The sequence below is a fragment of the Bombina bombina genome, chromosome 6, assembly GCF_027579735.1.
Source record: "Bombina bombina isolate aBomBom1 chromosome 6, aBomBom1.pri, whole genome shotgun sequence".
Lineage (NCBI taxonomy): Eukaryota > Metazoa > Chordata > Amphibia > Anura > Bombinatoridae > Bombina > Bombina bombina.
In genome coordinates, this window is record NC_069504.1 from 409,885,172 (window position 1) to 409,911,514 (window position 26,343).

At 39.5% G+C, this 26,343-nt stretch overlaps 1 protein-coding gene across 1 annotated transcript in view; it reads right to left on the reverse strand.

The window, feature by feature from the left end:
- The window catches only part of STK32A (serine/threonine kinase 32A), a 462,487-nt gene that overhangs the window by 85,035 nt on the left and 351,109 nt on the right, over positions 1 to 26,343 (reverse strand). Inside the window, exons 8-9 of the mRNA XM_053717146.1 lie at positions 1,719 to 1,816; positions 686 to 802 (exon numbers count right to left, since the gene is read on the reverse strand). Of these exons, the coding sequence (XP_053573121.1) occupies positions 686 to 802; positions 1,719 to 1,816 (215 nt within the window). The remainder of the gene's footprint in view (positions 1 to 685; positions 803 to 1,718; positions 1,817 to 26,343) is intronic.

Consider the following 26,343-nt stretch of genomic DNA (forward strand, 5'->3'; position numbering starts at 1 on the left):
CTTGTCTTTTAACAACGGGTTTGTAAAAACCTGTAATACCAGCGATGTCTGTAAGTGAGCGGTGAGCATAAACTGCTCGTTAGCACCGCATAGCCTCTAACGCAAAACTCGTAATCTAGCCGTATGTTATTTCCTGAATTATTTATATTTATTTGGAGCACTATTGTTTGTTGTATCCGACAGGACAGATTCAATTCCTTTGATGTGAATTATGATACAGAGAAAGTCAAATTGCTGGGCCTAGCTACCTAGGTAATTGTACAAAATAATCTTTTTGTGATTACGCAAATTACAAGGCCCAAAAGATGGCATAGTAAACCTAAGAAGGAAATAAGTGCCAAATAGGAAGGGAAAGGCATTAAATGAAATTTGCAGTAAACTTAACAACAGGATGTCAGCATGACTGTTGCAGTAATTGCATGTGAAAAAGACTGAATAAATGGGCAGCTAGAATTTGTAGTATTCAAAAGTGCAATCGAAATAGAGCAACATATATTTTAAAAATTACCCATGATTACTCAAAAGCTTGTCCAGAGATAACATAAAACTAATTAAGAAAATATGAGAATAATGCAAAATTATATGTCGCTTACAATGAAAACCCAGTTACAGAAAACAACAATATGAAATGAAAGACCTGCTTCTGAAAACATTCTGGGGCTTATACATACGCAGCATAACTTACTTTAAGCAGTAAGGCAACAATTTCCTTAGACCAGGCAGGAGGGTACGTGACCGTTGCTGTGTGAAACACGTGAACGATATCAGTTGCTGCAGTACTTGAATGAATATGAAAAGGTCTCTGGAAAAATAAAAGTCAAACTGTAATGACTGGTTGTTTAATGTTAATAGGAAAATATGCTATACAAAAGGGATGGTGAACATTTTGAGAGTGTGCCCATATTGGCATTAATATGGACACACAAAATAATTTGTTAGTGCCCATGGGGCCTTTTAACTTAAAGGAACATTTAAGAAAAATCATATTATGATTCTTGTAAATTGATTCTTGATATCAGCAATTAAACTCATGCCACTGGTTTACCACTCCTACTAGAGGGCATTCTCAATTTACAACCTTATATGAGACAGCGGTAGCATTTGTGTATATATATATATATATATATATATATATATATATATATAGGGCCATTAGTCAAACAAATGGCATGCTCTTATTCATTAGAGCATATAATATTAAAACTACTGACCCTTTAATGCTATAGGGCCGATTTATCAAGGGCCGAATGGCCCCTGATGCCCCTGTTTCCGCGTGAGCCTTCAGGCTCGCTGGAAACAGCAGTTATGAAGCAGCGGTCTTAAGACCGCTGCTTCTTAACTGGTCTGCCACCTCTGAGGCTGTGAACATCAATCTGCCCGATCATGTACGATCGGGTTGATTGACACCCCCTGCTAGCGGATCTACAGGGGGGGGCATTGCACAAGCAGTTCCCCAGAACTGCTTGTGTAATGTTAAATGCAGACAGCGTACGCTGTCGGCATTCAGAGTTGTCTGTCGGACATGATAAATTGGCCCCTATGTGAATTACACTTGGGACCGGCAGAGCACTGCAGATCCCGAGCAGAAGCTGACAATGATCCAATTAGCAGCAAAAGTAACACAGATAATCCCACCTAGGTTTACTCTTTAAGAAAAGTCACCAAGAGAACAAAACAAATTTGATTACCGAAAAAGGTTTAACATGTATAAAACATACCCTGCCTCGGAGGAGTTCATAGGCAGTAACTCCTAGAGACCACCAGTCAACTGAGAAGGAATAACTAATCTGGCCTCTGGGAAAGAACATCTCAGGAGCTGTGAAGAAAATCAAGAATTTGAAAATATTTTATAGGATTCAAAGGAAAAAAAACGATTCTCTTAAACTTGCCACCAGCCAATTAGTTGCTTACTAATATATGAGGGCAACACAAAACTAACTCTTAAAATAATTTTTATGGCGGCTTATTTGTTTATTGACACATAGATGTAGCTTGCTTAGCCATCATTGTCACCATCTTAATAAACTGATTTTCTACATTTTAAATCAAAATAAATAGAAAAAAAATTCAGTTCCACCATCTAAACTTACCTATGCAAGGAAGGGTGCCATATACATCTCTGAGTTCACTAATGTATATAAAAAAACACAATTTGAATAGAACACTACAAACAGTCCAAACTTCACTCAGCCACCTCATTCTTTGGGGCCGATTTATGAAAGTGGGAGCGGACATGATACGATGTAGCATATCATGTCCGCTCATAAATGTCGACAGCATACACTGTCTGCATTTATCATTGCACAAGCAGTTTTTGTAAACTGCTTGTGCAATGCCACCCCCTGCAGATTTGCGGACAGGGGGTGTCAATCAGCCCGATCGTATAGGATCGGGCGAATTTATGTGCGCAGCTTCAGAGCCATATTGTAATCCTGTGCAAAGAATAGTGCATACTCTGGTACCACAAATCCATGGTAAAGAAGAATTACCAGAGAATGTAAGCATTTTTTTTTAGCAAGCCCTATTTTTGAGGTCTTCCTAGTAAAACACCATGCTATATACCATATCCTTTTAAATCACCCTTACCACATTTTTATCATTAATATATATGTATGTGTTTGTAGTTCTAGGAAGGGTCACACCTAAAAGACTTGTGTGCTGTTCCAGAGTGTGAATGCAACATAATATTATTTCAATTACCTTCTGCGGCATTACCGCAAAGAACCACAGAATCATCCAGACAGAAAACAAGACTTCAGTGCACTAAAATGTCTGGTCTGCCAGTGGGAAATTGCAAGGTATACTAAAAGCACAATACTGACAAACAGACACTAGGAAATTTTATTATATGTTTGTTATTAAACAATTTTATTAATTCTGCATAGAGGCTTGAGGGCAAAGTTTAAAGGGATAGTAAACACCAAAAATGTTATTGTTTAAATTAAAAAAATAGATGATCCCTTTATATACTATTTCCCAGTTTTGCAAAACCAACACTGTTATATAAATAACATCAATTATGACTTACCAGATAATTTCCTTTCCTTCGATACAGGGAGAGTCCACAGCTGCATTTATTACTTGTGGGAATACAGAACCTGGCCACCAGGAGGAGGCAAAGACACCCCAGCCAAAGGCTTAAATACCTCCCCCACTTCCCTTATCCCCCAGTCATTCTGCCAAGGGAACAAGGAACAGTAGGAGAAATATCAGGGTGAAAAAGGTGCCAGAAGAAAACAACTAAAATTTAGGGCCGCCCACCGGAGAACAAGGACGGGAGCTGTGGACTCTCCCTGTATCGAAGGAAAGGAAATTATCTGGTAAGTCATAATTTATGTTTTCCTTCTAAATACAGGGAGAGACCACAGCTGCATTCATTACTTGTGGGAAATTATACCCAAGCTACAGAGGACACTGAATGCTAACGGGAGGGTACAAATAAGAGGCGGCCTAACCTGAGGGCACCACAGCCTGCAAGAAAACCAATCTCCCGAAGGCTTCCTTGATAGAAGCAAAAATTTAAAAGAATAAGAATGTTAGGAGGACCAAGCAGCCGCCCAACAATCAGAACCATAGGATCTCATGTCAGAGACCCAAAAAGATGACACAGCACTCAAACTGAGCCATAAACCGTGTCCCGCTGTTTCCTAGAACCAGCGAAAAATACTCCTCCACCAACAAGGAGGAAGTTAATCAGCTTCCAAAACCTTGCACTCCCCAGATATGAATAACATAAAGGAAAAAATGATCTATTCTGATGAAGACTGTCAGAAACCTCAAAGTAAGATTCCCCCAAAAAAGGAATACGACAATCTTAGGGAGAAATAACTTGGATAGCCTTATTTGAAGGGAGGCCACAATAAGGAAGAACGTATTGAAAATTGAAACACAGAAACTGTGACACATAGAAAAACCAATCTACAGACTAAATAGGTCCTCGAATAAGAATTCAAAGACCACCTCCTGTACAGGTGCAAAGGTAACCCGATGCAACTCCTGAAGGCTAAATCCAACCCTAAAAGGAGCAAGGAATTTACTTGCCAGCCCTGCCCAGGCAGTGCCCTAGCAAAAACAACTAAAGGAAGATCAATGAACCTCTGCAACTAGAGCACAAACAGAGAGCAAAAACTGCTTGTGAAAACACATACCAGAGAAAGGAACCACAGCTGGTATCCATCTGCAACCTTCCGCTTGCCAGGCAGCTAAGCTAACCAACAGGCTATCCTGCAGGCTGTCCCTTCGATAAGAACTAGCTAGACAAGCCCTTCACCAGCTTCTTAAGGGGAAGAAGAATACTCCAGGATCCAGAAGAGAGTTAGGACAAGCTAGCTCCTTCCGACAAAGAGAGGGAGTCCTCCATGCCTAAAACAGGTGACGAGAAACCAGGTACGACGAGCTGAAGGAAGGATCGAAACCCTTCTCTCGCAATTCGCCCTGGAAGAAAAGATCCCAAGACGCAAAGAGACCCTGACCCAGTAGATCCCTGCAACAAGGGAACTCTCACAGCAGAGCCTCTAAACCGTGATTACAAACTCGTGGGAAAAAATGGAGCAACAGTCTCACTGACGCCCACTCCAGATAGGATCGAGCCGTCCTCAAAAAAGAGTGACATGGCTGAAAAGAAGAAGGTTAAAATAGACCTCCTCAGGTTAAGAAAACTGCCACAGCAGGATTCAAACTCCAAGCCTACAGCTTGCTAGGCTGGGAACTAATCCCTTAGGCCACTTAGTCCTGTGGGCCTCAGCTGAGAAACTAGATCTGCTTTCCTCAGATACACATTCGAAAACCTCTGGATAGTCAGATCAAATGGATGATCGTAAGGAATGTCCGTTCCGCAAGAGCACGCTCAGAGAAAGGATTGTTGTAAACAGACCTCTTTGTAGTCAGAGCTACCTATATATATATATATCTCAAAGAGCCGTAGTGGACCTCCGCCTACCACCAAATTTGAGACCCTCCCATCTATGCAGGAGGAACTCACTAACTCAGAAATAATCCACTCACCAAGAGGTCCCGACTGGAATGGACCCAGAAGGCCAGACCTCATAGCAAAATGCTCTACTGAAAACCCCCCAAGGATAATTAGAAGGAAAATTCTGATCCACATACCCCAGAAAACACTCTCACCCTGCTGACATTAAAGAGACCAAGACAAAACTGCCCCATGGGAATTAGGATAAAAAATCCCCAACACTGGGAAATCTGGACCGAACACTGGAGAATGATTCCCCAACCGGTAATCCAAAATAACTGCTAAGACAAAAACCCAATGCTATGTCGAAGACTAGGCCTGGGCTGGATATATCACCCCCCACCACAGCGCCAACGAAGGCCTGAAGGTGAATTGGAGGGCAGAACCCGATGAAGTAAAGCTCTAAGACAAAGAGCCTTCCTGTCTGACAGACCAAGCCGCATCCAAAGGATCCAACCTGGTGCCAACACTAGAACTCAGGTCTAGGTCCACCTATAAGGATGGAACCGGCAGGAAGCAAATCCAAAAGGTCTACTAGCAGACGCTGGAAAAACCAGAACCACCAAGACTCGGGAGCCACCGCAACACCTAGAAACAGGCTACTGCTACATTAAACCCCAGATCCCCCCAAAAAACCTAGGATCCAAGCGAGTTTCCTGGAAGAAAACGGTCCATAAGAACCGGACCTTCTTAAACAAGAATGTATTTAATGGACATCCAGTGTTAGCAGCTGGATTAGAACCATCAAACTTTGAGTTGCAAAGACACAGAGATAACCACCAGGTTACACTGGGCTGCTCTAGACAGGAAAGTTATCCCTATTCCGAAATCCAGGTAGAGAGAACCATGTATTTTCTCTGAACAATTAGATCTAATAAGCTCTGCTTAAAAAAACTTGGACCCAAAAAGGAAGGGAAACCCCTCCACTTATTGGTCCAGTCACCAACAGTGTAATGACACTGCAAAGAGTACCGGGACAAGACTCCAAAAGTCACCTAGTCCAGAGAGACGGAATGCAAAATTCAACTCCGGACCCATATGATTCAGCATCAAGAGTCCATCCAAAAGAACCTAAGACAGGTCCTGTCTGTCCTATGGTATAGATGGACCTGCTCTGCCTGGACCAGAATAACTAGCAAGAGCTCCCAACTCAATGGTACTCATTTTACCGACCTCGGAAGGATGATGTGAGGATACAGTTCTGATTTCTATAATATTATCAGTAAACAATTGAATTTTACCTGAAAAAGGTTTTGTATGAATACACAATCTCCTTAATACCATTACTTAGATATAAGGTTCCTGTGTGTATTCAGTTTTAATGGTGGATTTAATATTTATTAACACAACTATGATTCTTTCTAGTTGTGACTGACTCATATGATTTGTTTATAGACAAAGATAAATTATATATTGAGGTTTTTATGTTATGAATAAAGTTCTCAGAAAGTAAGGTTAAGATTTGGAGATTCAATATAAGTAATGAATATGACATGTCACATGAAAGAAATTGAGCAGTGAAAGCTGACGATTTCCAAATATATAAACACAGGGTTTTCAGTAATGCATTACCCTTTATAAAGTTGTCCTAGCATGCTTATATACTTTAACGATGGTGCACATACCTTGAATAAGTGAAATTAGTTACAGATACAGCGTGTCTTACTTGGATATGGTGCTCAATTCAATGTCTAAGGAGACAGGAGAGCAGCGTCTGATGCCTGCAGCGTGTGAGCAACTCCGGCGTGCTGCGCAGTGAATTCAGAGAGTCGGAGGTGACGTCAGCACTTGTCTGAGCGTCCGTTTGAATACTGGTAACGAAGAGAGATGCAGCTTGACACAGGTGGATAATTAAAAGTGAAATTGATCTCCCCTTCAACTTAGAAAATCAAGTAATAGCGATAAGTTTAAGCCATATGAATAAAGGCTAAAAAGTGAGCAAAGATTTAGAGAGAGAGGTTGAAATGATCCTCCAATTTTTAGGATTGCTCAAGGCTAATTATTCTTAAGGTTAAAGAGACAAGATGCTGTCTCAAAACACTCTTTAATAATCAAGCAATGTCTTATGGGTAAAGTGTGTTTAAATAGTCTACCTGAGGGGAGGAGAACTTGACTTAAAGGCACAGTGAAATGGTTGGTGCTGACAGATCCCCCCATTCAAGAGGGCCTCCCAGCAGTCCGAGGGCCCGGCTTAAAGGGAAAGCGAACATGAAAGTCCTTCAGCAAGTCAGGTGCATTTAAATCACGGAGAGGAACCCAGGAATTTTCATCATCCCCATAATCTTTCCAATGTACCAAGTATTCAAGGGTTCTTCTACGATACCTAGAATCCAAAACCCCATCCACTTCATAATCCAGTGGATCAGGTATAGGGAGAACGGAAACATCAATGGACGGAGGTGTTGTTCCCAGATAGGGTTTCACCAAGGACACATGGAACGAGGGATGTATTCTCATTGTGGCCGGTAATTTCAAAGTCACTGCATTGTCATTTATTACCCTGAGTATAGGGAATGGTCCTATATATTGATCAGCAAGTTTTTTACTGGGTACAGGTAACCTGATATTTTTAGTTGATAACCATACCATATCTCGGGGTTTATATACCGGAGATGGTATCCTCTTTCTATCATAGTATTTCTTCTGGGCTTCTTTGGCAGAGGCCAAATGATCTTGTAGTGTGTCCATAACTTCTTTCAAAGAGTCAGTGTAGTTGGACACTGATGGAGAATGAGAAGAAGTTATAGTATTTGGATATGTTCGAGGATGGAAACCATAAGTTGCATAAAAGGGAGAGACTTTTGTTGAAGTATTGTTTGAATTATTATAGGCAAATTCCGCACTTGGTAACCATTCTAACCAGTCATCCTGTTGAGATGAAATAAAACATCTCAAATACTGTTCAAGTGTCTGATTCAAACGTTCTGTTTGACCATTTGATTGGGGATGGAAAGCTGTCGTAAGTCTGAGTGTAATTTGTAAAGCTTTACATAAATATCTCCAAAATTTGGAAGTAAACTGACTTCCTCGATCAGTTACAATTGAAGCAGGTAGACCATGTAATTTAACTACATGGCTATGGAAATATTTAGCAGTGGTAGAAGCAGTTGGTATTCGTTTTAATGGGATGAAATGGGCCATCTTGGTTAAATGGTCCACTACAACCATTATGGTATTATGACCATTTGAAATTGGCAAATCTACAATAAAGTCAATTCCAATCATATCCCAAGGTTTCAAAGGTATTGGTAAAGGTGTCAAGAGACCATAGGGCTTATGATGTTCTTTCTTTTTCTTTGCACAAATGTCACAATTTATCACATAGGAATGAATGGAAGTTTTCATCTGGGGCCACCAGTATTCCCTACTTATTAGTTCAGCGTTTTTTTCAATGCCTGGATGTCCGGCTAAAGGGGAATCATGGTGTTGGTGGATAATCTGGTTCCTTAAAGTTGGTGGAACATAAATCAACCCATCTTTCATATATAATCCAGATTTAGTGTCTGGTGTACAAATAGGTGGAATTTGAGTATCCACGTTTTGTGCTTGATAAATATCAGATGTCTCTAGTATTGTTGCTGCAATGATTTTAGTTGGTGGAATTATATATGTATTAGTTTGAGACTCTTCAGGAGTCTCAAAAGAACATGATAAAGCATCTGCTTTTTCATTTTTTGTTCCTGGAATATATGTTAGTAGAAAATTAAACCTGTCCAAGAAAAGGGCCATCTCACCTGTCTTGATGACAAGGTTTTATTTTTCTTCAAATATTGAAGATTTTTATGATCTGTAAAAACTTGAAAAGGAATTACAGTCCCCTCCAAGAGATGACGCCAATGTTCCATTGCGGATTTCATGGCTAATAATTCCTTATCGCCTATTGAATAATTAGTTTCTGCAGTAGTTAAACGTCGGGAGTAATAAGCGATAGGATATAGTTGATTGTCATGTTTATCTGGTTGCATTAATATTGCACCAATTCCAACATTTGAGGCATCCACCTCCAAGGTGTAAGGCAGATCTGGATCAGGGAGTCTCAAAATTGGTGCTGTAGTGAATTGTTGTTTCAAATTGTGAAAAGCACATTCAGCATTGGAATCCCAAACAAATCTTTGTTTTCCTGTCAATCTTGTTAGAGGCTGTACAATGGTAGAATAATTATTGATAAACTTCCTATAGAAGTTTGAGAAACCTAGAAATCTTTGTAAGGATTTCAGGTTTGTAGGAGTTTGCCAATTGATTATGGCTGTTACCTTTTCTTGGTCCATTTGTATGCCATTGGGAGAAATTATATATCCCAAAAATTTAATAGTGTCTTTATGGAACTGACATTTTTCCATTTTGGCGTACAATTGATGTTCACGAAGTGTTGAGAGAACCCATCTTACATGTTTTCTGTGGTCCTCTATAGATTTAGAATATATAAGGATATCATCTAGGTAAACAATTACGCACACATCCATAAGTTCTTTAAAGATCTCATTTATAAAGAACTGGAATGTGGCGGGGGCGTGTGTCAAACCAAAAGGCATAACATTATATTGGAATAGCCCATATCTTGTTTTGAATGCTGTCTTCCACTCATCACCGGATTTCATACGTATTAGATTGTACGCACCTTTTAAATCTAACTTGGTGAAGATGTTTGCACCTGTTAGTCGTTCAATTATTTCCGGGATGAGTGGTAATGGATATCTGTTTTTTATCGTGACTGCGTTTAGGGCACGATAATCAATTATGGGTCTAAGTGTACCATCTTTGTTTGTAACAAAAAAAATGGATGATGCAACTGGTGATGAAGATGGGGTTATAAAACCCTTTCTTAGATTTTCATCTAGATATTCTCTTAGATGATTTAATTCTTTTTGTGAAAGGGGAAAAAATTTCCCTGATGGTATCTCTATCCCTGGTTTAGTGTCAATTGGGCAATCAAAATGCCTATGAGGTGGGAGAGTTTCAGCATTCTTAAGATTAAAAACATCATTGAAGGGGGCGGAGCCGGGAGCTTCATAGAGATGGAGGTGTAGGTTTGGAGCTCCGCAAAACACTGCTTATCAAACAGTTGCAAAGGGCATAAATTTATTTGCTGCTGCTTTAAAAACCTAAGGGAAGAGGTAATGAAGGAAAGGTGAACCCAAAAACTTAAGAACGGGAACCGAGCTGCACATTGAACGCTGTGAAACTCAAGGAGCAAAGTATGAAGCGTTAGCTAGGCGGAGTGATCCGCCATCTTGCCCACGCGGTCAGCAACTACTCAGAAGCAAAGACTTCAAGCCGCATACACGGCATCTAGAACATACTCGCCACATAAACGTGGAGATCGGACCAAGAAGAAACGGAATGACCGACAGGGTAAGAGAAAGGAGCGGTGGTTATTAACTTTGGGAGCGCGGTCGCGGACCGCCCCAGAACAAGCAATAATAAATAAATGGCGTAGTGCCGCGTACACACAGCAGACACCACATGCTTGTAGGAGAGGTTGCTAAAGAGAGACATAAAACTGGGGAGCCACTTGGGTGCTGCAACAGTATTAATGCAAGCGAATTAGGAGATGGAGGAATGGCATAATAGAGGAACTCCTTTACATGACACCTAAGTCCCCGCTCAAAGGCAGAGTATTAAGCGACCTATTTACTGGCATACAGCAGAAGACGCAGCAAATCTATGGGTGGATGTGTCGGTGCTGCGCCACAGAAACATAGTTAGCTCCAAGTCAAAAGACTATCTACCCAAATACTAATAGGTGACCTGCTGCATTAGGATACGATATAGCTGCCCCTCCACAGCTTGCCAAATATATACATATCCTTAGAAGCTATCTTTATAAAACAAGAGATTAATGTATTTAACAAGAAACCGCTTTGAGGCTGAAGATATGACTGCAAGCATGATGCATAAGGTGAAATGCTAACAGGCGCAAGATCCCAGGTCCCATTAAACACAACGATGCTACATCCTGACAAGTATAATAACTATGTATAATCTGTATGCTGCAGAATAGCCTGCCTTAACAACAAATTCCTACATAGCGATTAATCTATCCAAGGAAACTAAGGATACAAAAGGCATACACCTTGCTTAAGATTTACAGGTTTACATCACTTAATTCACAAAAAAAGAGACTATAAACGCTGACACTCATCTGTCAACTAATAACTTACCACCGCACCGGGTGGCATATATTAGCCAATATGACAGCTAGAAAGCACACTAAATCCTCTCAAGGACTTAAAACTCCAACAGCAACTATGTTTTTTAAACCAGTAAAAGAGAAGGCTATAGAGGCAATCAACAGCGAAGCAGATGAAGAGGTGGATTCTGATACAGACTCACAAATCCAGGTAGATGATTCTACCCCCGCTACAAAAGCTGACCTCAAGACACTGGTATCAAAGCAAGATATCAACCAGAACTTTGACAAGTTGTGGGAAAAAATCGACACATTTCAAAGCACTATAACCAACAGTCTAGCAGAAATTAAGCAAGATGTTATAGACCTAGGCTCTAGAGTGGCGATCCTAGAAGACGCTGACACTTCAGTAACAGAAGATCTCTCTAACTTCAAGCAGCAACTTACTGCACAACAACAAGAGGTTATGGAAATGCAAGACAAACTAGAAGATCTTGAAAATAGAAGCCGAAGATGTAACCTAAGGCTGAAAGGAATACCTGAATCTGTTACAACAGAAGAATTACATATTTATCTACATCAGCTCTTCCAAGCCATAACGGGAGAAGGGGGCGACGAGAAATTCCAAATGGAAAGAGCACACAGAGCACTTCGTGCCAAACCAAAAGAGGGAGCCCCACCTAGAGACGTCGTGGTCAAGTTTTTTAGATTCCCAGAAAAAGAGGAGATCCTGACAGCAGCACGGAAAAATCCCACATTCAAATTCCAAGGCTCGGTGATCCAGTTCTACCAGGACCTCTGTCTCAAGACGCTGCAGAGAAGAAGCGGTCTGAAACCTCTCACCACTATCCTGAGGAAACACCAAATCAGATATAGATGGGGATTCCCCTTTAATCTATACATCATACATAATGGCAGACCTCTAAGTCTTAGAGAACCGGATGAGATTCCAGCAATTTGTAGCAAAGTACACTTGGAGATCCCAGATCTACCGCAAAGCAACCATGATGAGGATACCGAGCAGCAGACATCTAGACACAACCACCTACAAAAACCAAAATGGACAAAAGTCACGAAGAAGAAAACCAAAACATGACATCTTTATCCAATACAAGTTCGGAGATTCCAGGGACTGGACTGAAGCAGTATGTCCCATCAAACACCTTGTGGAGACATAAGTAATCAAGGTTTAGTATCACACCCCTAGACAAAGGCTGACGGGGGTGGGAACTGTGAGTAATATGTTCAAAATAACTCTGACTATTGATCGTGCCCAAATCTACCACGTTGGCAGTGGGAGTGCAAAATATTCAGAAAATGTTTGAAGTAATAGGGGGGAGGGGGGGGGAGATCATAGTTTTGTTAATTTTCTATGTTTATCTTCTACATATAGTTACCCAATGTAGGAGTCATTTGTTATTTATTGTTTTTAATGTTGCCACTCGATATTCCACAGTTGATATGCTGCATACTATATGTAACTTGCCTAATAATGATGTTGTCTTTGTTTTCCTACATTGCTTGCCCCGCTTGGGCGAAACCCCTGGAGGGGGACATACCCTTTTTGAATTATCCAGGGATAATGTTTGTGAATGTGGAAGAGGCGGATCCGGGGGGGAGAGCCCCAAACACCAAATTGTAAGTAATGACTAGTGATATTCGCTTAATTTCACATAATGTTAGAGGCCTTAACACAGACCTTAAAAGACGGACAGCACTGTCGCAATACCTGAGATTAAACGCTAAGCTCATTTTCTTGCAGGAAACACACTTCACCAAAGAGGTGGTTCCAAAATATTGGTCAAGACACTTCACACAACACTACCATTCAACATCAGACAAAAAAAAGAGAGGGGTGTCGATATTGATACATCAATCCATGGGATTTATGGTGGAGGAGACAATTAGGGACCCAGAAGGGAGGTATCTGATAGTAAGAGGAAGACAACGAGACAAGCAAATTATTCTATGCAACATATATGCACCTAACGAGACACAGATATCTTTTTTTGCACACATATCTCATCTACTGACCCAATGGTCACAAGCCAGGATACTCCTAGGAGGCGATTTTAAAATATCAATGTACCCATACCAAAATACAGAACAGACTAAATTGACACACAAACAACTAAGACATAATTCTATGATTAAGAAAATAAAGGAGATTTTTTTATCCCACAATATTATAGATTCATGGGATACCTTATATGGTAAAACATCTGACTATACCTACTATTCTCACGCACATAAAAAAATACTCCAAATTAGACTATGTTTATGTAAGCCAAATCTTGATACCAGACTTGACATCCTCCACCATACACGCCTGTGCTTGGTCAGATCACTCCATAGTCCAAATTCACATTAAAGACACCTATCATGTTAGTGCGGCACGTTCATGGAACTATGACCCTATGATATTGCAAAAACCAGGCACATACGAATCTATTTTACAGAACATGTCAGAATATTGGACAATGAACGAGGGAACCACATCTAACCCTATCAACACATGGGCGGCACACAAACCCTTCATTAGAGGATTGCTAATCAAAGAAAAAGCGGCCCTAAACAAGATTAATAGAAAGCAAATAGATTTACTACAAACTCAAATAGACACCCTTACTAAAACTCACCAACAGAACCTATCAGCCACAGTATTCCAAGAACTACAAGCCAAAAGACTAGAATTATCAGAGATTATGAACAGGGCATCTCTCAGAGCAGCTCATAGATTGAAATCACAGTACTTTATTTATTCCAATAAACCTGATAAGTACTTAGCCCACAAACTCAGGGAACAGACAAAATCATTTTCCATACCAGTTTTACAGACACAAGACGGAACTAATACCTCTAATCCACAAGTAATAGCGGATACTTTTGCACAATATTACGCAGGTCTTTATGACGGAGAAAAAACAAGTAAAACTAACTAAACCAAACTGTTACTACACAAATTTTTAGATGACGCTAATTTAAGTCCAATAGACGAAGCCACCCGAGACGAATTAAATGCAGAGGTGTCGACCAGGGAGGTCCTATTAGCCATTAAAGAACTTAAGCCTGGAAAGGCAGCAGGTCCGGATGGTTTCCCAGGGGAATATTATAAACTTTTTAAATCTACTTTAATCCCGCACGCTGTAACTTTTTGTAATGATATTCTACAAGGTAAGACAATCCCAAAAGAAATTCTGCAAGCAAAAATAGTAGTGATCCCTAAGCCGGGGAGGAATCCTAAATTATGTCAGAGCTATAGACCTATATCACTAATCAATCAGGATATCAAGATCTTTACTAAAATTTTAGCAAACAGGCTTAAACTACATTTACCAACTTTGATCCATCCGGACCAGGTAGGATTTATTTCAGGTAGAGAGGCCCCCGACAATATCAGACGCACGATCTCCCTGGTCGACTACCTAACTAGGACACGAACGCCTTCTCTGGTCCTGTCATTGGACGCGGAGAAGGCGTTTGACAGAATAGATTGGGATTTTATGTTTGAAGTGCTACACAGGTTAGGGTTTAATGGCTCATTTGTTCAGGCTATTAGGAGTATATACTCATACCCCACAGCTTACATCCGAGCGGCAGGTTATCAGTCTAGGGGAATTGATATTCGTAACGGTACAAGACAAGGGTGTCCCTTGTCGCCGCTTTTATTTGCTATCTGTATTGAGCCATTGGCAGCGATGATTAGATTAACTCCAGAGATACACAGAGTTCTGATAGGTAGAGAGGAATTCAAATTATCTTTATTCGCAGATGATATCCTTCTCACCCTATCCAATCCAATGACGTCTTTACCCCACCTATATCGAGTCCTAAAGGACTATGCTGACATATCAGGGTATAAGATCAACCAAGAGAAATGTGAAGCGATTCCTATCGCTCTTCCTTCCCACACTAGAAAGCTCCTTGGAATTAATTTTTCGTTCGAATGGGCCAAGGAAGCAATAAAATATCTAGGAATCTGGTTGTCTAACGCTATTCCAGACCTCTACAAACTAAACTATGTCCCACTATATAAATATATTAGAAAAGAGATCAACAAGTGGAGAACAGGGGGTTTCTCTTGGTACGGACGTCTATCTACTGTTAAAATGAACGTTCTCCCGAGGTTACTATATTTATTCAGGGCCCTGCCGATTAAGATTCCCATACCAGAACTCAATAAACTCCAAGTAGACTTGATTAAATTTATAAGAGGGAACAAAAAAGCTAGGATACCATCACAAATACTACAGCAACATAGACAACTAGGAGGGGTTGGGGTACCCAACTTGCTTAATTACTATCAAGCGGCGAGATTAGCACAAACAACACTGCTGGGCAATCCACAAACAGATTTGGTATGGGTGAAAGTAGAGTCCAAGATAGCAGAATATAACCACTCAGACGATATACTTTGGGGGCGTCCAGGGGACAGACTTGGGTTGGATGGGGTTTCGAAACTTATAGGTGAGATGATGTCCATGTGGCACTCAGTGACCACTGCCCTAAAATTATTCCCACAAGACTCACTGTTGAGACCTCTGCGAACTCTATTAGATAGAGACTCTCATAAGCTGATCAATAAATGGGTGAACAAAGGACTCTATAGGGTAGCAGACTTTCTACACAAGGGTAAAATAGCCACACACCATCAGTTACAAGACAAACTATTACCAGAAAAATTGCCATGGTTTTTATACCTACAAATAGCATCAGCTATTAATAAATATCTACCTCAACAATCTAGACAGACGTTGACGACACTAGAAAAGCTAAGTGGCTCTGGATCCCGACTTAAAAAACTAATCTCCATTATATACATCTCACTGCAAAAAGCTAAACACACTGACAAATCCCCACTAATGGAAAAATGGGACAGAGATACTAATGTTACACATTCCAAAGAGGACTGGACAGAGATTTTTTATAAATCAGGGAAAGGTATGATCAGTGCGGACTTTAAAGAAAACTGTATTAAAACTACCTTTCGATGGTACCTTACCCCGATAATCACATCACATTACACTCAAAATGGTAGCAAAAATTGCTATAGAGGCTGCAACGAGATAGGGACGTATAGTCATATGTGGTGGGATTGCCCACACGTTCAGCAAATTTGGTCTAAACTATCCCAACTATTGAGCGAGGTGCTCTCCGAAAACATCACCCTAACAATAACTCAAGCTTTGCTGAATGAACATATCACACCTTTTAACTCAGCCACAAACACATTCATACACACTTTATGCACTGCCACTAGGATTTGTGTGGCCCGATACTGGAAGGTGGGGGTGCCCTCCTGGGGGGAGGTACTGGAGAAAATCAAGATAACATACTCACTTTCTGAATCAGCATCACTGATACAAGCCAATCATGACCAATTCTTAAAAGTGTGGAATTACTGGATATTAGGGGGACACTGATTAAGCACATCTGGGGAATTTGACTAGGACACAACTTTGAGTTCAAGACAGGACTGGATACGTTTAGAGAATCAAAATGCGACAGTGGAGGGTAGGGATTTATGCACGCCGACTGCAGACGGGGCTCTCTCTTCCCGGATCGGCGTCTGAAGCAAGGCTGAAACAGGCAAGTTGATGTTTAACACTTTATCGAGTGGAGGGGATGTTGATTTATAGTTTATTGTTATACAATAAGAGGGTAATGGATATTGGGAAATGTTTTAATAGAATGCAATTGAGTGGAGCGGGGACTGAAGGGTTGCCATGTATATTTTCAATGTCCACAGAAATTGGTGATGTGCCTCACCCTTTGGTCTCTATAGTTCTTACCGATTGTATGATTAATCACACTGTTTGATAAATCTCTCCATGCTCAGACAAAAGCGTTTGGACATTCCACAGTTTTTCTGATTCAGCAAACCAATCTGTGGCAACCTACTATGAACTTTTACCTAATGGACCCTCACCAGAGAAATAGAGGGAAGAGTTGGAGAATTACAAATAGGACAAATTATGCAATATGTGATGTATCTATTATTCTTTGTTTATTTTATTTTTACAATAAAAATCATTTCAACTAAAAACATCATTGAAATCATGATATTCTTGAGGTAATGTGGAACTTATATGTGCGATATTGACATATGGGAAACATGTTTTTTGACAATATTGTGAAGTGAAAGTGATTTTATTTTGTGACCAGTCTATGGTTGGATTATGTTTTTGTAACCAGGGTATACCAAGTACTATAGGGTGAATTGAAGTAGGAATAATGTCAAATGTAAGAAACTCTTTGTGCCCATCAGGTGTGATGGTTAATAGGGGTATTGTGTGGTGTGTGATAGGTCCCTTTAAAATTTGAGAACCGTCAATTACCCTAACAAAAACAGGAGAAGATTTCTGCAGTATTGGTATTTTATTTTGTTTAACTAATGATTCAACAAGAAATAAGCCTTCAGCTCCAGAATCAATAATGGCTTCGTTCTGTAGTTGTTGGCTGTCCCACTGTAAAGACAATATTAATGACAGGTAGGGTATATTTTTAGATTTTTCACATGAACAATTATTTAATAACTTACCCTTCTTTTGACGGGAAAGTATAGGACATGTGGAAACATCATGGTCTTTATTTCCGCAGTAAAGGCAGAGATTGCCTAACCTTCTTCTTTGTTTTTCTTCTAAACTTAGGGGTCCGCGTATGGTACCTATTTCCATTGGTATGGGATTTATTTGGGTTTTTTCTTGATAAGTTTGGAAATTTCTTTTGGGAGTACTTTCAAAGAAATGTTTTTCAGTCTTCCTTTCTCGGTACCTTCTATCCATAGCTATACATAACTTAATTAAAGCATCCAAACTTTCAGGAAAATCCACTCTAGATAGTTCATCCTTCAAGTGTTCTGACAAACCTAGGCGAAATTGATTTTTCAGACTTACTGAATTCCACTCTGAGTCTGTCGCCCATAGTTGAAAATCTGAAATGTAATCCTCCACGGGCCTTTTTCCCTGTTTAAGGGATCTTAATCTATTTTCTGCGGTTTGTTGCTTATTAATGTCGTCGTATAGTATTGCCATAGTTTGGAAGAAATTCTCAAGAGAATTTAAAATAGGATCTTCTGACTCTAGGAATCTAGCTGCCCATGCTCTGGGTTCTCCAGTTAGGTAGGATATTGCTGTGAATACTTTAATCTTTTCTGATCGGTAAGTTCGTGGTTTTAAGGTAAAAAGTAATATACATGCATTTTTATATTCACGAAATTTCGTGCGATCACCAGAAAAAGGAGTTGGGGGATTAACCTGTGGTTCAGGTGTCTCATTAGTTTTTTGGCTTATAAATTCATTTATTACTTGCTTAAGACTACTATTTTCATTTTTCAATTCAGTTAGTCCTTGTGCCAATATTTCCACCTTTTGATTTAGTGTGGTGATCTGGTTAGCCATTTCAATAGGATCCATGTTGTACCTAGAAATATGTGTGTGAATTTAAATATATTTTTAAGGCTTGATTATTCTGTGAGGATACAGTTCTGATTTCTATAATATTATCAGTAAACAATTGAATTTTACCTGAAAAAGGTTTTGTATGAATACACAATCTCCTTAATACCATTACTTAGATATAAGGTTCCTGTGTGTATTCAGTTTTAATGGTGGATTTAATATTTATTAACACAACTATGATTCTTTCTAGTTGTGACTGACTCATATGATTTGTTTATAGACAAAGATAAATTATATATTGAGGTTTTTATGTTATGAATAAAGTTCTCAGAAAGTAAGGTTAAGATTTGGAGATTCAATATAAGTAATGAATATGACATGTCACATGAAAGAAATTGAGCAGTGAAAGCTGACGATTTCCAAATATATAAACACAGGGTTTTCAGTAATGCATTACCCTTTATAAAGTTGTCCTAGCATGCTTATATACTTTAACGATGGTGCACATACCTTGAATAAGTGAAATTAGTTACAGATACAGCGTGTCTTACTTGGATATGGTGCTCAGTTCAATGTCTAAGGAGACAGGAGAGCAGCGTCTGATGCCTGCAGCGTGTGAGCAACTCCGGCGTGCTGCGCAGTGAATTCAGAGAGTCGGAGGTGACGTCAGCACTTGTCTGAGCGTCCGTTTGAATACTGGTAACGAAGAGAGATGCAGCTTGACACAGGTGGATAATTAAAAGTGAAATTGATCTCCCCTTCAACTTAGAAAATCAAGTAATAGCGATAAGTTTAAGCCATCTGAATAAAGGCTAAAAAGTGAGCAAAGATTTAGAGAGAGAGGTTGAAATGATCCTCCAATTTTTAGGATTGCTCAAGGCTAATTATTCTTAATGTTAAAGAGACAAGATGCTGTCTCAAAACACTCTTTAATAATCAAGCAAAGTCTTATGGGTAAAGTGTGTTTAAATAGTCTACCTGAGGGGAGGAGAACTTGACTTAGAGGCACAGTGAAATGGTTGGTGCTGACAGATGAGAGGCTGAGTGAACCTTGCCAGGATCAAACTTGCAACCCTCAGGTTGCCACAGATCTTTGCAACAGTGAATTAGCACAATGAGCTATCTGTCCGGCCCTCTCTAGTAAGGGAAGAACAGACTTAACTATTACCCAAAAGGCTACAACACGTCTTGTCATAAAAAAACATAAACAAATGGCAAATTCTTAAGTTCCGGCAGTGCTAGGAAACTGAGAATAAACAAAATAAAGAAAATAAGCTCTGTGGCTTAAATTTGTATCTATAGATAATCGAGGGAATCATCACCCCGAACAGAGACCTCAAAGTCAATATAACCAAAAACAACCCAAGTGACTTCCACAAGAACCCCGAGCTCTGAAACAAAAACTATCCGAAACGAATTAGAAATAAAAATAAGTAAACGCACAAAAAGGGACGTCAAAAGGGTGTGCAAACTAAAACAAACAGGTTTGTTTGACTGGGATTCTATAACTATATACATATAGACGATAAAGAAGAGGATCCAACCCTCTCCACTCGTCTAATCAAGATCGTTATCTGATTTAGAGGACTGAGATCCACCTGACGGATCAGAACTGGGAACCTCTAACATCGCCAAAACCTCTCTCAGAAGTAAATGCAGGCGTGCCATTCTAAATTGAAATGCCAAATCCTCCTCAGTCGGAGGAGTCAAATCAGGCGACTCCGACCCCAGAGGTTCTACCTATGAAGCCTCAGAGGGAACTGCATCCCCAGATTAAAGATCGGGCACAATCATCATTTTACACGATGGCCCATGGGTAGGAGAGCACGGATTAACCATTCGCTTGTGCGTAGCAGGAAGAGGCAAACTCGCTAAAGCCACAGAGATGGCCACGCGAAAATGCGCAGTAGCCTCTGGTGGAAAAAAAGTCTCCCTCAGATGAAGGAGTAATGATACTTAGGGGAACTGCACGTGTAGGAGAAGATTCTAGGGAATGCACCTCACCGGACGAGGAATCCTCAAAGGTAGACGGCTCAGTGGTCTCTAATATCTCAACATTGTTTGAAGAGAACACTCTATTGCGGCATACAAAACATAATTGAGCGGGCTGGTCTATCAGAGGAATCCTCTAGAATATCAGAATTCTCCATAATTCTAATTAAAAATTCTAGCCAAAAAAACCAACTGGCACCTTAAACCCCCAATGGCTGGGGCACTCACCACCTCCTATGACCCAGACAGGTGGAGAAATTAACTCTTCTCCGCAGCCCCTCAGTCAGGAATCGGAAATGGAAAACAAGACGTGACTGACTACTCCCAGTCACATGGTGCCTCATGCAGGACCGCTCCCGCTAAGAGAAAGCTTGCCAGCTAAAACTGTGCAGCACCACAACCTGTATGTTCTGTATCAGCCTATGAGCCCAAAATGTCTCCTACACATACGCAGTCAAAATCACATAACAAACATTATTAACTAGGCCCCACTGTTCAATAATCCCCCTCAGGAGATATTAACCCTTGAATCCATAAAGATAAAGGAGTCCCACTGAGACCCTGTCTTCTATCGTTAACATGTGTGTAAAAAAATTAAACAATCTTACTGAAATCCATTCCGTGGAACAGCAACACGGTTCTTCAAGTTTTACAGATAGTAGCAGCACCTCTGACATGGACTTGAGTGAAGAAAGCATGCAGGGAAACTTGTCAACGCTGATTGCTTATAGGAGCTGTTAATATGAGTCTGGATGGATTCACAGAAAGACTCTCCCTGCATCTCCAGACTCTAACTTTCATCAATGCTCTCACTGAAAGGCTGACAAGACTACTTAAAACTCCAGTTCCATCCCAAAGGGCAGATACCCTTCCTAAGGAACTACTCCGAAAAACTTCTGACACTTCTCTGCCAACCTCCTGTGACGAAAGGCAAAGAATGACTGGGGGATGAGGGAAGTGGGGGAGGTATTTAAGCCTTTGGCTGGGGTGTCTTTGCCTCCTCCGGGTGGTCAGGTTCTGTATTCCCACAAGTAATGAATGCAGCTGTGGACTCTCCCTGTATTTAGAAGGAAATACGTATTAGCTCTGTGATTAAGTTGTATCTAAGCCTCTGCAGACTGCCTCCTTATCTCAGATCTTTTGACAGACTTGCATTTCAGGCAATTAGTGCTGACTTTTTAATAACTCCACATGCATGAGTACAATGTTATTTATATTAAACACATTAACTTATGCCTTCTAGCTATGGAAAAACTGTCAAATGCATTCAGCAAAGAGACGGCCTTCAAGGGCTTACAAATTAGCATGTGAGCCTACCTAGGTTTAGCTTTCAACTAAGAATACAAAAAAAACAAAGCAAATGTTATGATAAAAGTAAATTGGAAAGTTGTTTAAAATGACATGCCCTATCTGAATCATGAAGGTTTAATTTGGACTTAACTATCCCTTTAAACTAATGAATGTAGTCAGAATTGAAGACCAAGCAAAAGGCTAAATAATTAACTTTATTCAGTATATAAGTTTATTTACAGTTTATATTGTGTAAATCCCCCATCACAAGTATTAACAAATACATATACTGTATGTGATATTTAAATAATAATAATGATAATTATATATAAAAACTGTAAAATGTAATTCAAACTTTTTTTTTACTACAACAAAAACAAAACACAGATTATTGTTATGCAATACATAATGATTTTACATTTTTACATGTATTTACATATGATAAAATGACATTTAAAACTGTTGAATTTGTTTATAAATATTGAAAAATAAGTTATAAAATCTTTTAAATGCATTGCACTGCATTAATATCTGAACCTAAATAACTGACCCACAGTATATAAAATATATTATTATTATTATAACATTTAGAGTTGCATGAAATATAGCTATACACAAAAACAAATACTATGCTGGTCTTCATGTAAAACAGATAATATGAATATTATTTGGTAAAATATGGCATCTTACATTTCAATTAAATAATAAACATAACTGTGAAAATCTAATGAATCTCTATGGCCCAGATTAGAGTGGAGCGCTTATGATAGCACAGGGTTTGCTATAACTATTGCAGGTCTGCCCTAAGATTAGTGTGTAAATTGATATTACACATGCCATTAGTGTTTACAAACATGACTCCACCTTCAACTTGACACCTATCCAATCTCTATGCCCTATGAGTGCCTCATTCTTGAAGACTGACTGCGACTGTGCCCCTTGTGTGCAATGGGGTGTCTGGCCTGATGATGATGTTAGTGTTTTCATCTCCTTGTTAAAACTTGACAGTACCCTATAGCATGGACATTGGGTGAGTGCATACAATGACACGCAGGGCACGATAGTCCTGTGGGCATAGCTTTATAAACAATGACATGATATCATGATTGTCATACTGAGTGGAGCAGAATTTCTATATCACAACAAAGATGTATGTAGGTACAGATCCATACATGTTTACTGAGAGGGAGCTGTTGATAGGACCTTGTTCTTATTTATATTATGCATTTTTGTGCACAATATGACTTGGCTATGTGGGATAGGGTGGAGCTAGGATTATCATATGAGTAGATTGGATTGGCTAGTGGAGTGGGTGTGTTTTGTTATGGTGCAGGTTTATATGTTTTCTGTGAACTGGTATTCAGGCTTGTCTGAAGAAGGAATACTTTGTTGTCCCGAAATGTCACTTTAATGAATGTGAATTACGCTGACACAAGCCAGTGAGTGCTTCTATTGGGAAGCGAGTTTGCACTTAATTTAAGAGCACCCTGGAGGATAGTACAGTTGAGTAGAGTTCACTTTCTTCTGAACTGTGATATATAAATAAATAAATAGCACATCATTGGGTTATCGTGAGAGCAAAAGACAGAAAAGGCTTTTGGAGCACACCACATAGAAGTCTATGGGGTAAGGGAGTTAGTGCAGTCACGTTATACAACCTCCAAAAGTTAGTACACCTGAACCTTTTGCACATGCGCTAACATTTTACTCTCAACTTGTAATACCAGTTCAAATATTGTAGTGCTATTGATTTAACATGAGCGCAGCTATCACTCAACAGTGCTAATGCCCTAAGCCCTATATGTGCATCTTACTATAATGTATCTATTCTCACGGCTTGTTTGCAAATGGACAGAACATAATTAAACTTTATACATACTTGCTATTGACCTTATTGTGAACAGCTTATATAGACCAAAGAGACATGGACTTTCTACTATTTCCACATCCATAAGTGGACACAGTATCCAGCATTTTGTTTTCTATGCCTTATGGTCTAACAATATCTGCCTGTCTGGACCTAGGATGGATACCTCAGGATAAATCTACCTTTCTGATGATCTACTCCTCTACCACTCCCCCTTCTTACATTTCATTGAATTAATACTCTTACTGGCTCAGCCTGGATATGTGGGTCAACCCCTCTCATTCCTCCCTTTGGCCTGCCGCTGTCAGTGCATCCATCATTCAGCCTCTTGCTGCACCATCCCCTCTGATATTCTGTGTATCTCCCACTGCTCCTTGTAGCTCGCCCCTTTCACAGGCTGTGATTCTCCAAAAAACATCATAGCTAAATTAATTATGGAATTGACTTGCTTTGCTTGTCATTTTAATTGGTGTATGTTATAGTATGGTAAGAGGAAGTTAAAGGGATTCTAAACCAAAAAAAAATATTTCTTGATTCAGATAGAGCATGCAATTTTAAGCAACTTTCTATTTTACTGCTACGGCCAATTTTTCTTCGTTCTCTTGCTATCTTTGTTTGAAAAAGCAAGAATGTAAGCTTAGGAGCAGGTTCATTTTTTGTTCAGCACCCTGGGTAGTGCTTGCTGATTGGTGGCTACATTTAACCACCAATAAGTAAGCGCTACCCAGGTGCTGAACCAAAAAATTAAAACTGCCTTCTCTATCTGAATAACAAAAGAAAAAAAATGGGTTTAGTATCCCTTAAAGTAGAGGGTTTAAGAGTTGTGGTTAAGAAACAGAGCGGTTATGGTGGAGGCCAGTGCAGTTGGGACTATTGCAGATGGGTTTAGTGGTGTAACTGTGCATACCGTAGAGGGACATTTGAAAATGAAGGGCAACAAACAGTTATTTAGAAACTTTTTACCAGCAGGTTACATCCAACTGTTTATAATATAGCTAGTAAAGGGGTTTTGTGGTTTTGCCGTTCTCATCAAAAATAACTTTTGCGCTATTGGCTCTTTCATCTCTAATTAAGTGCCATGCAAAGCACAAGTGACGTGTTGCAGTTTTATAAACCTTCATTTGTAAGGGAAATGCCGAAACAATGCAGGAGAAGGAAACAAATCAAAGAAAACATAATTTCTAATAAAATCAATAATTTATTTAATTTATGCCATTAAAAAAACATACTTGGATTCCAAATATAAAGTGCCTATGCACTCACAGAAGTGTGTGTGTTTGTTTTTAAATAAGAAAAAGGAATCTCATATCCAAATAATTCATCTGAAAACATATTTTTTGTAAAAAGTGATTTTCCCATGCCGAATAAAATTGATAAGCTTGTGGTGGGTATATATTCTAATAAAGCTGTTGGCACTACACTATCAGCCAATGAGTATAGGATACCTAAGTAAGCAGCATAAGTTACTTGCTGGTTTATTTATTTTTTAAACAGATTTTGCTTTTTATGTAAAATATTTGTGAACATTTTAATTGTTGTTCTTTAAAGTATAACATTTGTTTACATTAAGTGTCTATTTAATCAGACATTTGTTTTACTATGTAATCATCTGCAAAGTCAATTACAAAATAAAAGGTTTTACCAGGATTTAATGTCTGGGACTTCTCCAACTGCATTAAAATGATTATCTAATGCATAGTGCAGGGAATATAATGGATGGAGACTCTGGCAAACAGTTCTGAAATTAATTTAAGTGAATATTTGGACATCATCAGACATAATAAATGAGAATGAAATCACAAAGACAAGTTATAAAGTATGTAGTGTAATAGTCCAGGGCAGGGGGAAACTACTCCTTTCTTACTTTACATCTTTTGGAATTGAAAAGGCAAATAACCTACTTACCCTTAACCAACATATGTCTGTGTTTGTGTGTGTGTGTATATATATATATATATATGTGTGTATATATATATATATATATATACTGTATATATGTAGCGGGTAAAGTAAGAAATTGGGTAATCCTAGTATTACCTGGGTAAACATGATATTACCCAAGCGGCTCTGGGTAAAGCCTGATGTAATATGATCAATCTTCTCAGAGTGCATCAAGTCACAGCATCAAACATATAGAATGCACTGTAAATCACATATCTTCACTATCTTTTTTGCCTCCGCCTGGCGGATTCAAGGTTGGCAAACGTCCCCATTGTAAACCTCATTCCCCAAGGTTCACTTCGGGTTAATGCCAGAGGTTTGGCGGGCGCCTTCCTTGAACACCCAGGCAGAGGTAAAAAATAGTGTAGATGGGGGAATTACATTACATCAGCTTTACCCACAGCCTCTTGGGTAATGTCAGGTTTACCCGGGTAATCCTAGGATTACCTGGAATTTTTACTTTTCCCGTAACGCGCACACACATATATATATAAATTAGGAGACAAGTTAATAATTTACTGGAAGTGACACTTTGGCCTCTAGTTATCAAGCCGTCAACCTCAAATACGCTGGAATTCCGCAGCGTATTTGTGGCGAGGCTCATTCGCCTAAGTTATCAAGCCCTACACACCGGCAAAAGTAGAATATAGTGATGTAAGCTTCAATCCGCCGGACTCAGTCCGACACAGATCGATTCTTACGTCACTCCAGATGTTCCGAACGCAAGTTCGGCACAATCTGACTACTTTTG